Below are 14,852 nucleotides of genomic sequence, written 5' to 3' on the forward strand. Positions count from 1 at the left end.
TTTGTGCCAGGTGTTACTCAATGCCAGGGGCAGTGTCCAGTGTCTGTTCTTGTTAAATTTCATGCCCTTGATGATTGCTCAATGCACCAATCTATCTAGATCCTTCTGGAAGGCCTCTTGTCCCATCAGAGAGTCAACGGCACCTCCCAGTTTGGACTCAATGTTAAGCTCTCTGCCAGTGCATTCAACTCCTGCATCCAGGTCATTGACAAATACATTGAGCAGCACTGGCCCTAGAATTGAGCCCTGAGGAACACCTCTGGTGACCTGTCTCCAGCCACTGGTGGCCCCCTTCACTGCAATCCTTTGAGCTCTGTCCTTCAGACCGTCCTACACCAATGCACCATGACCCTACTCATCCCACACTTGGATAACACACACGTATCCAGAGGGATGCTGTGAGGGAAAATATAAAAGACAAAAAGTCAAAACTCACTAAAAGGCAAAAATCCTACATCCACTGTCTTCCCTTCATCTGCTGGATGGGGGACCTTATTCTAGAAGAATATCAAACGAGTTAAAACAGGACTTTACCCTTGTCAGCCCAAGCTGATGGTTTGCATTGCTAATGTTTGCATTGTCCTTTAAATGCCTTACGGTAGCATTCAGTATAATCTTCTCCATAATTTTTCCAAGTGTTGAGGTGAGACTACCAGGTCTGTAGGTTCCTAGGTAATCCCTCTTTCCCTTCTTATAAAATGAAATAACATTGGTTAGCTTCGATACAGTAGAGACCTCCCCAGACTCCCAAGACATTTAGTAGCTGATGGAGACGGGTACTGCTGTAACAAACATCATCAGTACTCGGGTAAATCCCATCAGGTCCCGTGGACTTGTGAGCTCTGAACTGCTACAGCTAGTCCCTGAGAAATGTCTAAACAAATGGGAAAACACTATTCCCGAAGTCATCCTCTAAATCCAGGGATGGGGCTGATGATAGTTTATCTGTATTATTAAAGACTGAGGCAAAGGAAAGTATTGAATGTCTCCACACTTCTTCACCCTTAATAGTCAGATGACCATCTTCAATAACTATCGATTTGGTATTTACTTTATACCTCCTCTTGCTACAGTGTACTTTAAAAACCCTTCTTGTTGTCTGACACAATACCAGTAATTTTCAATTCTAATTGAGCTTTGGCCTTTTGCATCTTGTCCCCTGCATATATGAACCACAGCTCTGTCAAATTTCTGCAAAGACTGACCTTGTTTCCAGAGAACATGTAATTTCTTTTCCCTCCTGAGCTTCCAAGCTCTGTCCAGTCAAACTGGTCTCCTCTTCTGTGTGCTTGACTTTTGATACAATGGAATTGCTGACTCCTGTGCTTTTATGTAGTGAAGAATTCCATTTTAATTCTCGTTTAGGGTTTTTTCGTAAACCTGTTTAATTTTTTCAAATCATAATAATAATATCAAGCATTTTAATTATTATAACTGCCTGGCAGCCTTTCTTTCGTATACTTAAATGTGGAAACAAAAGCTATTTTAAAACCATTAATATTTGGGGGGTTTCAGCGGGTTTTTTTTAACTATTAGCATGGTGAGATTTGGACTGTAATTTGATATAATTTGTGTAATTGTGTTTCTTCTCTTGCAGGAAATACAGCATTACATGACTGTGCAGAATCTGGAAGTTTGGAGATCATGAAGATGCTTCTCAAGTATTGTGCTAAAATGGAAAAGGATGGTTATGGAATGACTCCCCTTCTGTCAGCCAGTGTGACAGGCCACACAAATATAGTGGACTTTCTGACCCAGCATGTACAGACTAGTAAGGCTGAGCGCATAAATGCCCTGGAACTTCTAGGAGCAACATTTGTGGACAAAAAGAGAGATCTGCTTGGTGCTTTGAAATACTGGAAAAGAGCTATGGAAATGAGATACAGTGATAGGACTAATATCCTTAGCAAACCTGTGCCACAAACACTAATTATGGCTTATGATTATGCTAAAGAGGTAAACAGCTCAGAAGAGCTAGAAAATCTTATTGCAGACCCAGATGAAATGAGAATGCAAGCATTATTAATTAGAGAACGTATTCTTGGCCCTTCTCACCCAGACACATCCTACTATATTAGGTACAGAGGCGCTGTGTATGCAGACTCCGGAAACTTCAAGCGTTGCATCAATTTGTGGAAATATGCTTTGGACATGCAGCAGAGCAATCTTGATCCACTGAGCCCTATGACAGCCAGCAGTTTGCTATCGTTTGCTGAACTTTTCTCCTTCATGCTTCAGGATAGGGCAAAAGGCCTGCTAGGCACTACTGTCACTTTTGATGATCTGATGGGTATACTGTGCAAAAGCGTTCTTGAAATAGAACGGGCCATGAAACAAACACAGTGTCTTCCTGATCCAATACAGCTGAACAAAGCCCTTTCCATCATTTTGCATTTAATTTGCTTGTTGGAGAAAGTACCTTGCAGCTCAGAACAGGAACATTTTAAGAAACAAACTATTTACAAGTTTCTTAAACTTCAGCCTAGAGGAAAGAATAACTTTAGTCCTCTTCACCTTGCTGTTGACAATAATACGACATGTGTTGGTCGCTATCCAGTTTGTAAATTCCCCTCTCTACAAGTTACTGCTATCCTGGTGGAATGTGGTGCTGATGTGAATGTCAGAGACTCGGATAACAACAGTCCATTACACATTGCTGCGCTGAACAACCATCCAGACATCATGAATCTTCTTATCAAGTCAGGTTCACATTTCGATGCCACAAACTCATGTAAACAAACAGCTAGTGATCTGCTGGATGAGAAGGAAATAGCAAAGAATTTAATCCAGCCCATAAATCATACTACTTTGCAGTGTCTTGCTGCTCGTGTAATAGTGAATCATAACATATCCTATGCAGGGCATATCCCTGAAAAATTAGAGAACTTTGTTTTGCTCCATAGATGATAGTGTGGCGTTCCAGAGTACTGTTTTTGAAGCACGACATGGTGATATTTTCCTTGAGCACTGTTGTGATACACCAGCGTTCCCTTAGCTTGCTCCATTTTGCTCTCATTGGCTAGTGTTGTTAGCATCAGATCTGCAGAGTTGGTTACCCAGTATTTAACATGAATATGCCATATAATATATTTTGTGGATTATTTAGAAATGTAATGCCATATTTAGACTTTTTAAACTGTCTGCCAAAGGCTTGTCTTTTCTGGTCTTACTTGCCTGTTGGGTGTTTGGGACTGAGTTGAGCATTTTCCACTGATGTCTTTTTACTATAACTGTTATGTGGATTTTATACGGTTGGAAGGTCATCTTTTTTTGGTTTTGCTTGAGTGTTTCTACTCTTACTCTCTTCTTTTTCTATGGACTCATTGCTAAACTGTGCAAGTTGTATGGACTTGTTAACATTTGCAACTACCATAAGTGCTTTTATCTTCTCTATGCACTGGCTTAAACATGACTGTTGTGTGTGAGCATATTTCTATGCAGCACTTGGCCAATTTCAACTTAAATGCCAATCTTGTTTTGCAGTTTGTTTAAAGCTCTCTTGAGAATGCTGTCTTCATAGCATGATGAATTTTGGAGTTATTTATCAGCTCTCCAAGCTTGGGTTTGACTTTTTTGACTGCTGTAACTGAGATTGCTTTCATTTTGATCCTCTGGAAATTTTTCCTAAATAGGGGAGAAGAAAATCTTACTTTTTCTGATTGTAGTCCACTTGAACTTTAAATCTGAAAATTGTTCTGTTGCATCATGCAGCTGGGGGAAGAGTCCTCATGATGTACAACTGACACCTTCCCCTCTGCACTAATGTCTTGCTTATGCCAGTTATGTGACTAGATGTGAAGTTTGCTCAAAGTTTAACCTCAAACCTTAATGATACACTTCTATGAGAAATAGATAAAATATATGCTCTGCTTTAATATCTGCAAATCAGCTTTAGCTACAAAAGAAAACTAAAGCATGTTGATGGCATGACGTTTATCAGTCCAGATCTAGACATCGTATAGTATAGTAAGTGGCTGTCTGCCAGGGTATCGAAAGTTCTATAGCAGTGTCCTTTTTTCTTCATTTTAAGTAATTTTAAGTATCTTTATAAATACTTGCATGGGTTTCTCATCTCTGTCAGTTGTACTTAACAAAAGCAGAAGTTCTGTTGTGTATATAGCTCCTATTAAAGTACCTATTTTTTATAATATTTGCACAACAGCTTAGCTTTTGCAAATGAAAGGGCTCTTTTGACTTGATAAGAAGTCTATAAATGAAGATCATAAATGTGAGTGCGATTCAGGTAATTAATATAATTCAGCACTTTACTGTTGATTAATAGTAGGATTTATTATGGCACATTAGCCCTACAGATGTCTTAAAGTGAAATAAATTTCTGTTGGATAGGATACAGTTTACTTGCAAATTTAGTTGTCTAGCATATTGGGTATTTTTGACTTAATGTTTCATCTCAGTTGTGGGCAGTAAGTGTATCTATGGGGCTCTTGCTCCAGAAATCCAACAACTTGTTTTATGCCTTTTGTCAGAGTTAAGAGATATTTAGAATCCAAATTAATTAGGTTAGGAGGGTCTTTTTAATACTTTAAGTTGATGTTAGAACATTTTTGTCATTTGTGATTGAACTTGAGGAAGAAAATGTCTTGGGAGCACATAAGAATAGCCCTTCCTTGTTTTTGTTCTGTTTTGGCATTCCTGCCAGTGTATGGCAGTGTACAGGTGCCTACTAGCTTAGCCATTTTTGCAAAAAATATGGGGATGTTTTTAAGCAAATATATGTTGAAAGCAGTGCTGTTTGTGTATTGTTGCTATTGGAATTGCTGTTTTGAAGCAATTTTTACTGGTTTGTCCCTTGCTATGTCTGTGTTGTATACTATTACGATAATCATAGAATCATTTAGGGTGGAAAAGATCCTTAAGATCACTGGGTCCAACCCTTAACCCAACACTGCCAAGTCCAGCACTAAACCATGTCCTTAAGTGCCACATCTGCATGCTCCGATACCTCCAGCTATGGTGTCTCAGCTCCTTCCTTTGGGCAGCCTGTTACGCTGTTTAACTACTTTTTCCATGGAGAAGTTTTTCCTAATATCCAATGTGTGTCTCCCCTCATTCAACTTGAGGCTATTTCTCCTTGTTTTATCATTTGTTACTTGGGAGAAGAGGCCAACCCTCACCTTATCACAACCTCCTTTCTAGTAACTGTAGAGTTGTAAATTCTCCACTGAAGCTCATTTTCTCCAGGCTGAACAACCCCAGCTCTCTCAGCTGCTCCTCATCAGATTTGTGCTCCAAACCCTTCCCCAGCTCCACTGCCCTTCTCTGGACATGCTTTGGTACCTGTCATGGGGTGACTTTTAAAACCACGACAGTACCTCAATATCTTTTGTGTAGTGAGAGACCCAAAACTGAACACAGCACTCGAGGCATGGCTTCACTGGTGCCCTGTACAGGGAGACAATCACTGTCCTGATCCTTCTGGCCACACTGTTGCTGATACAGGCCAGGATGCAGATTTCTCTTGCATTACACAAGACTAAACTCTAGTCAGTTGAATGAATTGCTGGGATTTGTAATGCTTCGGACACATACCACTCAGCTTTTCATTTGTGAGGACGTGTAGTTTAGTTTTTGAATTTATACATTGTAATGCTTTTCTGCTGCTCTGTAAATGGGGATAATCAGCAAATTATACCATGCTGGAAATATATTATACATCAAGTCATAAAAGTAATTCTTTTTTTATAGATCACAGAGAAAAGGATTTTTAGAATCTGTTTTGGAATCTGTTCTGCTCTTTGGTGGTTTTAGTTTAAATTTCTGACTTTTTAACTGACAGTTGCCCTGTTTAAAATTAGATGGACATTATTAGTTGGTTGTTCAGCCTGAGGAAGAGAAGACTACAGGGAGACCTTATAGGACGTTCCATTAACTAAAGGGGGCTACAAAAGAGCTGGAGAGGGACATTTTACAAAGTCATGAGGTGAAAGGACAAGGGGGAATGGTTTTAAACTGAAAAGGGTGAGATTTAGCTTAGATACAAGAAGAAACTGTTTACTGTGAGGGTAGTGAGACACTCGTACAGGTTGCACATAGAAGCTGTGGATGCCCCATCCCTGCAAGTGTTGAAGGCCAGGCTGATGGGGCATTGGTGCAGTGGAAGGTGTCTCTGCACATGGCAGAGAGGTTGGAACTAGGTGATCTTTAAGGTCCCTTCCAACCCAAATAATTCTATGATTAATAATCAGTAGTCCAGAAATATAATGTAAAAATTGTTAATTGTTAGCAATCTTTTAAATGGAAAGCATTCACAAAAGTGAAAGCGTATCATTATTAGTTCTATGTAAATCTAGTGAATATTGCTACAAGAAAGGCTTACTGTGTTAGCTGCTCTTTAGAAGCAAACCAGGCTATTAGTACATGCTGATTTATTGCACGAATCTCTGTCTAAATATCTACTGATGTGCATCAGTCTGAAGGATTTAACACCTCCATGCTGAATTTAATTTTTCATGGTGAAGCTCTCTGCTGAAGAGAATACTTATCTTGACAGATAACTTGGACTTAGGTGTCCTGGCAGATGAGTTCATGCATTTATGGCCACTTTGCATTTAGACCTGTGTGTTTACACTACTCTGTTTTATTTATCTTAATTTTAATTTTGTAATATTTTTAATTAATTATTTTACTATTTTTCTCCTTTCTTCCTATTTGGCCTTTTTTTTTTCTGATGAAACATTCTTTTTCTGAGCTACTGACACAGAAAAATGTGGAGAACACTGCTGAAATAATTATATGCCCTGCAGGGATAAAACAAATTTTAAATTGATTAAACAGCTTACAGTTACCACTCCTCTAAAGACAAAGGAACTGGTACCTCCTTGCTTGTTGAGATGTCTAAGTTACATTTTTTGGAGAAAGGGATAAATGCATAAAGCAGCTTTTCTTCTAATAGTTCTGGGTTTCAACTGAAGTATTTCAACAAGATGAAAAATATTCTCATTTAAAAAATCTAAAATTATATTCCTATTTTTGTATCACTTAGGCTGGTAACAAGATTCCAGCTGCCTGCAGTGTCTCTGTTTCTGTTTGTTAAGTGCAGTGTAAAGACACTATCTGAAATGCAAGGCAACATTGGTTTGTTTTCTATATATACTTCACAACACTCCCTGTGTAGGAAGTAGTCTGATGTATTTCCTAAGTCCACAAAGTTGTCTTTTGACAACTGTTTTGCAACTGGTTAAAATTAACCTCTTTCTATTTTTACAAACACTACTTTAAAGAAAGTGATGCAGTCCTATAGCAAAATCTTTAAAGGAGGATTTGTAATTAGATAAAAACTTTTTGAGGAAAAGCGTGCCTCTCCTCAGTTTTGTATTAGCTGCAAAGTGACAGTGGCAGGATATGGCTGCTCTTGAAATAGCTTCCTCATGCTTTGAAATATAGAGTGGAATGACTGTTAGACTCTAAAATATTGAGAAGCATGAAAAAGTAGACTAAACACTAATTTTACCTTCTGTGACTGCAATGATTCCAACTGCTATTTAACGCTTCAAAGTAATTTTGGTGAGAGACACACGAGACTCCTCATATTTCTTGGCTTTGAGTGTTAAAGTAACTGTTGAGCCCTCAGTGAGGGCAGGGGGAAAAGCTGTTGTTGGTTTGGTTTTAAATAATGTTGTATTTGTGTTCCATTCTATCACAAAGACTTCCTATGCAGGGCTAGCTCTGTGTTCGGAAATACTACAGTTTCTTTTTTACGTGAAGTAATTTAGCTTTAACAGTAATGTAAAAAAGGAATAATAAGCATATTTCTTTGCTCCTACTCTCTTTAGGCTCCAAATGCAGATTACATTAAAAATATGTTTTGGAGAACACCTGTCCGAGTGTATATATCTGTTTTCTCTAAGGTATTGCAGTTACTGGTTGGTAAACTACTTTTACTGTTGAGTAGCTAAATCTGAATGCTTCAGCTTCAACCTTCCTGTCGTTAAGAATTGTACCTTAAGCAAAAGATCATGTTTCATGCTCTTTCCTTCTGTGAAACTGTGGTCTGGCAAAGCCTTTAATTTTGATAGTAGATAGTAGTAAAGAAAAGGTTTGAACTGAATGATACAGAAGTTATTTTCCCACTTTCTAGAAAAAGCAGTTAGTCATACTGTTAAGTGGGGGGAAACGTAGTACTTTCAGTTTGTAACCTAAAAGTAGATAGCAATGCCTTGTGAGTAACAGGCAGCAGACAGTTTTCAGGAAAGCTGGACAAATTAATTTTCTTCTTCAGGCTTATGAAGGATCTTCCATATTGCCTGAACAATTTGAAAAATAGAGAAATAGAACATTTCAAGGGTGAAAGAAGCAGAAGATTTTTATTTAGAGGAACTTAAAGAATTGAAGACTTTGAAGAACATTACCACTGTGATTTCAAAATATCTTTGTAGTTAGGCATAGTAGTCACAAACCTACCCTACGAGGGAGTGTAGGTTTCAGAGACATGGAACTGTCTGATCATTAACAATAGGATGAAAAAATATGAGGTTTTAAATGAGGAAGACTGCTCCAGAACTTTCTGGTAGGATAATTGTCACACAGATGGCTTCAGTGAATTGACTGTAGAGTCTCTTAATTAGGAAAGGGAAAAACTTGAAAGGATAATTTACATTATTATTCATCCTTCTGCAGTTGCAGATGATGAAAGATGTCTGCTGTTACCTAAGCTGTGTAATCATGCAAAAATGCTTCTTGGCAGTAGCAAGTGCTGGCTAGTGCTTGAAGACCAAAAATCATCATACAAAGTAGTGCAGGATTAGGGCAAAAGAGACCAAGTGTGAGGTGTGTTGCTCTGACAAAGGCAATACTTTGGTTTGTTTTGCTGATAATATCCAGAGGGCCAAATGTCATCCACAGTGACAATAGCAAAAGGCCCTTCTCCCTACACTCCAAGGTCTTACCTTGCTGTTGATCTCCAGCATTCAGAAAAATTGAGAAGAGGCTATACTCAGAAGTTGAGTTATGCACACAGGGGAAAAAAAAAATAATTGCTTTCTTATTCATATAAGTGTGTCAGAAGCCAGTGCGTGTGAGGCAATGTAAATTATAAAAATGGCAACCACATCTCCCATCAGATCATAAGACATGATCATGAGACATGATCTGGGTTCCTCTCTGAAGTTCAAAGGGTTGCTTTTATCATATCTCTTGAAGATCTATCAAGTTATAAGTTCCTTAACAAAACTTCTCTTTACAAGATTATTTGGAATGCCCATCTATCAATAATTAGAAACCTAATTCCCATTTGAAATACACGTTTTCCTAGCTTTGTATGTGTGATCTTCATATAGTTTCAGCACTTGTCAGTCCTTCAGCGAGTTGTCTTCTCTCAGCCTTTATGTGGTTAGGCTAAACCAAACAACCAAAATTACTCCCAGTCTGTAAGAATGAGCAAAAACCAGAATAATCTAGAGTCAAATAAGCTGGCAGAATGGTTTGGTTTTCCTTTTTCCCCTCCTTTGATTGTATGCTACCAAAAAAAACCCAGGATCCACTGGTTCACTAAACACTTTTTGCTGCTGAACCTGCAATTGAAATTGCCAATTCATTCCTTTTTACAGTGGGAGGGATTTTTTTTACAGTAAACAGTTGATTGTTTCCTCTTCTCCTGATATTTTGGGTGCCTGCATACTGCTTTGTTCTATTCACACACAATGTTATCCTAACTGGAATGTGAGGCAAAACATTCAGTGAATGAGCCAGACTTGGATTATTTTTTGTTTCCATCCCATAGTTTCAAAATAGTGGGCTTGCCTTTTTCTCCATTCTTTTTGCATGTGTGGCTACTAGGCATAAAAATACTTTTTTATTGGCTAGCTGTAAAATGGGGTCCCCTCCTAGGATGACTGTGTTCTTACTGGTTTTCTATCTAAGAGAAGCACATCTCCTGCTGTATCATGCTTTGTTTTTCCATAATGCATGAAGTGGAAACTTCAGGGAGTTAAAAACCAAGAGAAACAAGCAAAAAATCCCCAAAAGAAAACCCAACAAAAACCCCCCGAACAAAAAACAACAGAAAAAAAGCCTGAAAAACAAACAAAAAAAAATTCCCAACAAAACCCTCAAAACCAAACCATAAAACACAACCTGCTGTTAAATAACAAAATACACTGTGTGAGGCAGATGCCCCATGAGTTGCTACAAGGAGTGTGGATGGCTTACTTCCAGTCCCACCTTGTGGTAACCTTAGGGCCAGATGGCAGATAGTTCTGTGAGAAGGCTGCTCCCACCCCAGCACTGCTGTTCAGATCAGGGATGTACTTTTCAAGTGAGTCTCCCCATTGTCCATCCTTTGCTTGTTTGGGTTCATGTCACTGAATTTTCTTAATGCACAACCAGTGTTGCTTTTGAATTCACTTGAGCTCAAAGAAGTGTTCCAAAGGCTGTTCGGTGTAACAGGCTTTGACCACTGATGGCTGTCCAGTTCATGGGAGCAGACTAAGTTGTTCTGAAATAATCCCTTTATCTTCTCTCATTACTCTTCTACTCCCATGGAGTGTCACAGACTTAATGATTCTTGGCATCAGCTCCTCCTTTCTTCAGATCTCCTTTCTAGAACAAGTGTATTCTAATACAAATGTAACCGTAGCTTTCTTCTGATGTTAAACATAAGTTGACACGTACACTGTCTTGTTTTTCCTCTTGCTTGTAGGTGGTTACTACCTATAGTGCATAACATCCGTAACCCGTGTTCTGCTTTGAGCTGGGTCATGAAAATGAGATAATGTTGTTGATTGCTAAAGGTGGATCAACCACATCATTAACTGTTGGAAAATGACTCAGCTGTGCCACATGCAATGCTGATACTTCCTCCTGACAGCATGACTGACCGTAGTACTGTTGATGTGTTGTAAAGAAATATTTGCTCCATTATACAAAGGCAGAACCTAAGGCAAAGACTCAGTGACCTCTTAAAATGACCACAGGAAGTATGGGCTGTAGCAAGAAAAAGGGTTCAGATCATCTGGCTCCAGGGACTTGAGAGACACTTCGCTCCAGGTAGGTGTAACATCAGTAATTTCATGAACAAAGACTGCTATAAAACAAAACAGAAAGACCAAGAATTTCTTAGGGAAATCAGGCAAATGTTATTGCACAGTTTTAATGCATGTGTCTATTCTTCCTCTCCCTAATTTTTGAACACATTAGGCCAGTTCAATAAACTCAACAGAAATAGAGCAACCTATGTGTGTCTGTAACTTCCATCTGTAACTTCCTTGAGAGCTCCAGAGAGAGCAGATGGCAGAGTCCATACTAACAGTTCCCACTGAAGAAGAGGATTTGGCAGGAGCTTGACTCTTAATAGGTATGAGAGAATCCACACAGGAATTAAAATACTTAGGGCCATGTAAAAGCCTTTGATCACAGCCCAGGCTTTTCTAGAGAGCAGATCTGGTCACTGTTCAGGATGTGCCATACATGTAGTCAGTGCACCTGTTCACCAAGGTGGTAGCCTCTGAGCATCAGATTATCCTGCTTTGTGTAGTCTAATCTCCCTCATTAGGCACTTGGTATCCTGAGTTTGCTGTAGTGGCACAGAATGTAAATGAAAATTGGCCAAGCTGCACAAAAATGAGAAACTCTAGGACTTTCTATGGCTATATGCTGACTATATTACTATACATGCCAAAATGGTCTGAAGGTAATTATGTTGTGTAGTTATTGCTGCTTGCTAAGCAGGCTGGGGGAAACCATGACTCCCAGTCCATCTACGAGTTCTGACCTTGTTTGAATTGTTATTTCTGTTGACCTTGGTACAAGTAATGAGCAAGACCAGACTGTGTGATTACCCTTTTTCAAAATCCTTCATTTCAGTTCTCAAGTCTGGCAACTGTTTTATTAAAAAATATCAAAGTGACATGAAATCTTTAAGAAGAAACATGTATCTGGTGGAGAACTGTTCTGTGGAAAAACAGATCCAGCACTTTTGCCCAATGATGTCTAATCTCCGCTGAGCCTCCAGTGGAAATTTTCCTGAGATCCCTGCTTCTTTCTCTTCATGCCTTGACCTAGTTTTCCAGCTCTCATGAATTCTTTGCAGCAGTGCTTCTCCAGCTATGATGCCTTGTCCTCATGCCCCTCTGAAAGCTGCAGTGCAGCTGCAGTCAGTCACTCACTCACTCATTCAGTGCAGGTGACTGCCCTTGCCCTGGGCTGCCACTGAGAGCCAACTACTGAGCTAGTCAGCCCTTCTCTGACAGTGATGCCTGGGAAAGTCCAGTGCATGCAATGCACTGGTGGTATGCAATGACAGTTATTTAAAAATAAAATGTAGAACTAAATGCTCAGATTTCCCTCCATCCTTTGTGACCCTTTGTAAATGTGCAGTCATTGCTTATCATCAATATCGTCATCATCATCATCATTATCACTGTGTTCTCTGCTGCCTGCCTTTATTGTTCCCAATTGTTCTGTTGAGCTTCTTACTTCCCACTGTTCCCCTGCTGCCAGCGGCTGACTCAAGTCTGCATTGAAATGGGAAATGCTTGGGGAGATTTGGTGCTTGCTGTGCCTTAGGCCACTTGTGCTATTTCTGAGCTGTATCAGTTGGAAAGTGGAAAGGCTGGAAGAAATTCAGCATTCAGCTTGCTTGTCCTTTCTTCATCTTATTGGTGAGGGTGCTTAGCCTCTTGTCATGGTTTCACCCCAGCCAGCAGCCAAAACCCAGGCAGCTGCTCATTCACTCTCCCACCAGTGCGACTGGGGGAGAGAATTGAAGGGTAAAAGCCAGAAAACACATCATATGGGCTGAGATAAAGATAGGCTAACAGGGAAAGCAAAAGCCACACACACACAGGCAAAACAAAACAAATAATTAATTCACTGCTTCCCATGGGCAGGCAGGTGTTCAACCATCTCCAGGAGAGCAGAGCCTCATCACATGCAATGATAACTTGGGAGGACAAACACCATTACTCCTAATGTCCATCCTCTTCCTCCTTCTGCCCAACTTTACATACTGGTCATATGGTCTGGAATATCTCTTTGGTCAGTTTGGGTCACCTGTCCCAGCTCTGTCATTTCCCAACCTCTCATGCACTCTCAACTCCCTCACCAGAGTGCCAGTGAGAACAGCAGGAAAGGCCTTGGCTCTGTGTAAGCCCTGCTAAGCAACAACCGAAACATCTGCATTATCAACCCTGTGTTCAGCACAAATTCAAAACACAGTCCCATACTAGCCACTGAAGAAAAACTGTACCCCACCTGAAACCAGCACAGCTCCTCATTAATGTGCAATGGGGCTCTGTTAATCGCACTGCACAGTGGGTTTTGTTTCACATGATGTTGCAGATGTACTCTGCAGGTATTGCTGGTGTAAGCTGTTAAAGATTCTGTAAGCAGATCTCATCCTGGAATGAGTAATAACTGAATTTCCTCACATTCAGAAGGTACTTGAAAAGCTTTGTGCCTGTTTAAACCTGGGTTCTGATTCCTAACTTGCTGATTTTTTTGCTCTTGAAAATCTGCCTTAAAAAATGTCACTCTCACAGTGTCTTTCCAGATCTCACTATTTTGTCCACCATTATGTTATAATGTCCTGTATTATGATTATTTTGCCCTTCTCTGCTGCAGCAATATGTGGTAGTGTTAGGAATGTGACATTTCATGTGTTTCTTCTGAAGATGTTTATTGACTCTGCAAAAGTGGAAAGTGCATTAAAATTAAAATTACAAGTGTTCTGTCTTGTTTTGTCTTGCCATTAACAAGGGTCATTTACTTGAGAGGATAAGTTCTAGTAGACTAAAAAGAAAATTTTAAATTTATGATAATGAAAATTTGTATATTCCTACTGTACAAACATGTTTCAACATTTTTTTTCACATTTTTGAATTGAATATGTTTTCTTAATTGAATTGAACTGTTTTCTTAAATCCAAAATGGAGAAAATAAAAGGAAGCTGGACATACTTGTAGTAAATGAAAAACCAAGCATCCTATGCTACTAGTGGAACTGGAGAAGCAAGCTAATCCCCTTCTGGCCCTGTTTGCAGCCAGGCTACTGATAACTTAGATAATTAGGCCTTCTTGTACTTAGAGCATATAATGCTAAATGCACAGATCTGGCTGAAGGTTTCTTGGCAAAGTAGTCAAACTAACCTTGCACTGAGAAGGAAAGGCTCAGAAGGAGGAAGATGTAGTGGCCAGTTGGACTTCACCAGACTATATGTAACTTAATGGTACCACAGAGGGATCTCTGTCAACCCCTGAATTTACCAGCTCCTCACAGCAGTCTTTGCTCTCCATCTTGTGTGATGGGCTATGGTTTGAGCTAATTTCTGTTGCAGCAAGTGCAAAGAATGAGGCTGAAATATGCACATTCTGCTCTTCTCTGGCAGCCAGCAGTGGTGCAACGGGGATAGCAATGGATGCTCTTGGAAGCCCCTTTAATTGACAAGTTCACTGAATATGGCAGCTGTCCCTCTATTCTCCAGAACAGGGAGAAGTGAAGGAGTTGGTCTAGGCAGCCTCCTTCTTTGAATTGCGCTGTGATCTGGAGCTGGATAACATTGCCGGTCAAGGTATCTGAACATCCTGTTCTGAAAACAGTGTGAAGAAAAGCTGGGGCAGTACCACTCTTTCCTAATAAATCCTTACACCCTGCTTCAGTCTTTGGCTGTGTGACATTGATCTGATACTGGCAGAAAACGGCCAAGAAGAAAAGTGAGAAATGGACATGCAGCTACTGCAAAGCCAGTCTGATTTAGCAGGCAATAGTAAATTTTATTTGGGGCTTGAGAAGGTGCTGGTACACTCAGTGAGAAAATTAAGTACTGCTACTGTACTAACAGTGCAAGGCACTAGACACAGAACACTACAGAGAACAGGGACTGTGCTCACATACTGTGA

The 14,852-nt window shown here is 39.7% G+C and overlaps 1 protein-coding gene across 1 annotated transcript in view; it reads left to right on the forward strand.

Annotated features, from left to right (window-relative positions):
* FEM1C (fem-1 homolog C) overlaps nucleotides 1-13,683 on the forward strand; it is a 28,060-nt gene extending 14,377 nt beyond the window's left edge. The window contains exon 3 of the mRNA XM_015653112.2: nucleotides 1,598-13,683. Coding sequence (XP_015508598.1) covers nucleotides 1,598-2,907 — 1,310 coding nt within the window. The 3' untranslated portion in view covers nucleotides 2,908-13,683. The remainder of the gene's footprint in view (nucleotides 1-1,597) is intronic.
* The last annotated feature ends 1,169 nt before the right edge of the window (nucleotides 13,684-14,852 follow it).

The sequence above is a fragment of the Parus major genome, chromosome Z (assembly GCF_001522545.3).
Source record: "Parus major isolate Abel chromosome Z, Parus_major1.1, whole genome shotgun sequence".
Taxonomy (NCBI): Eukaryota; Metazoa; Chordata; class Aves; order Passeriformes; family Paridae; genus Parus; species Parus major.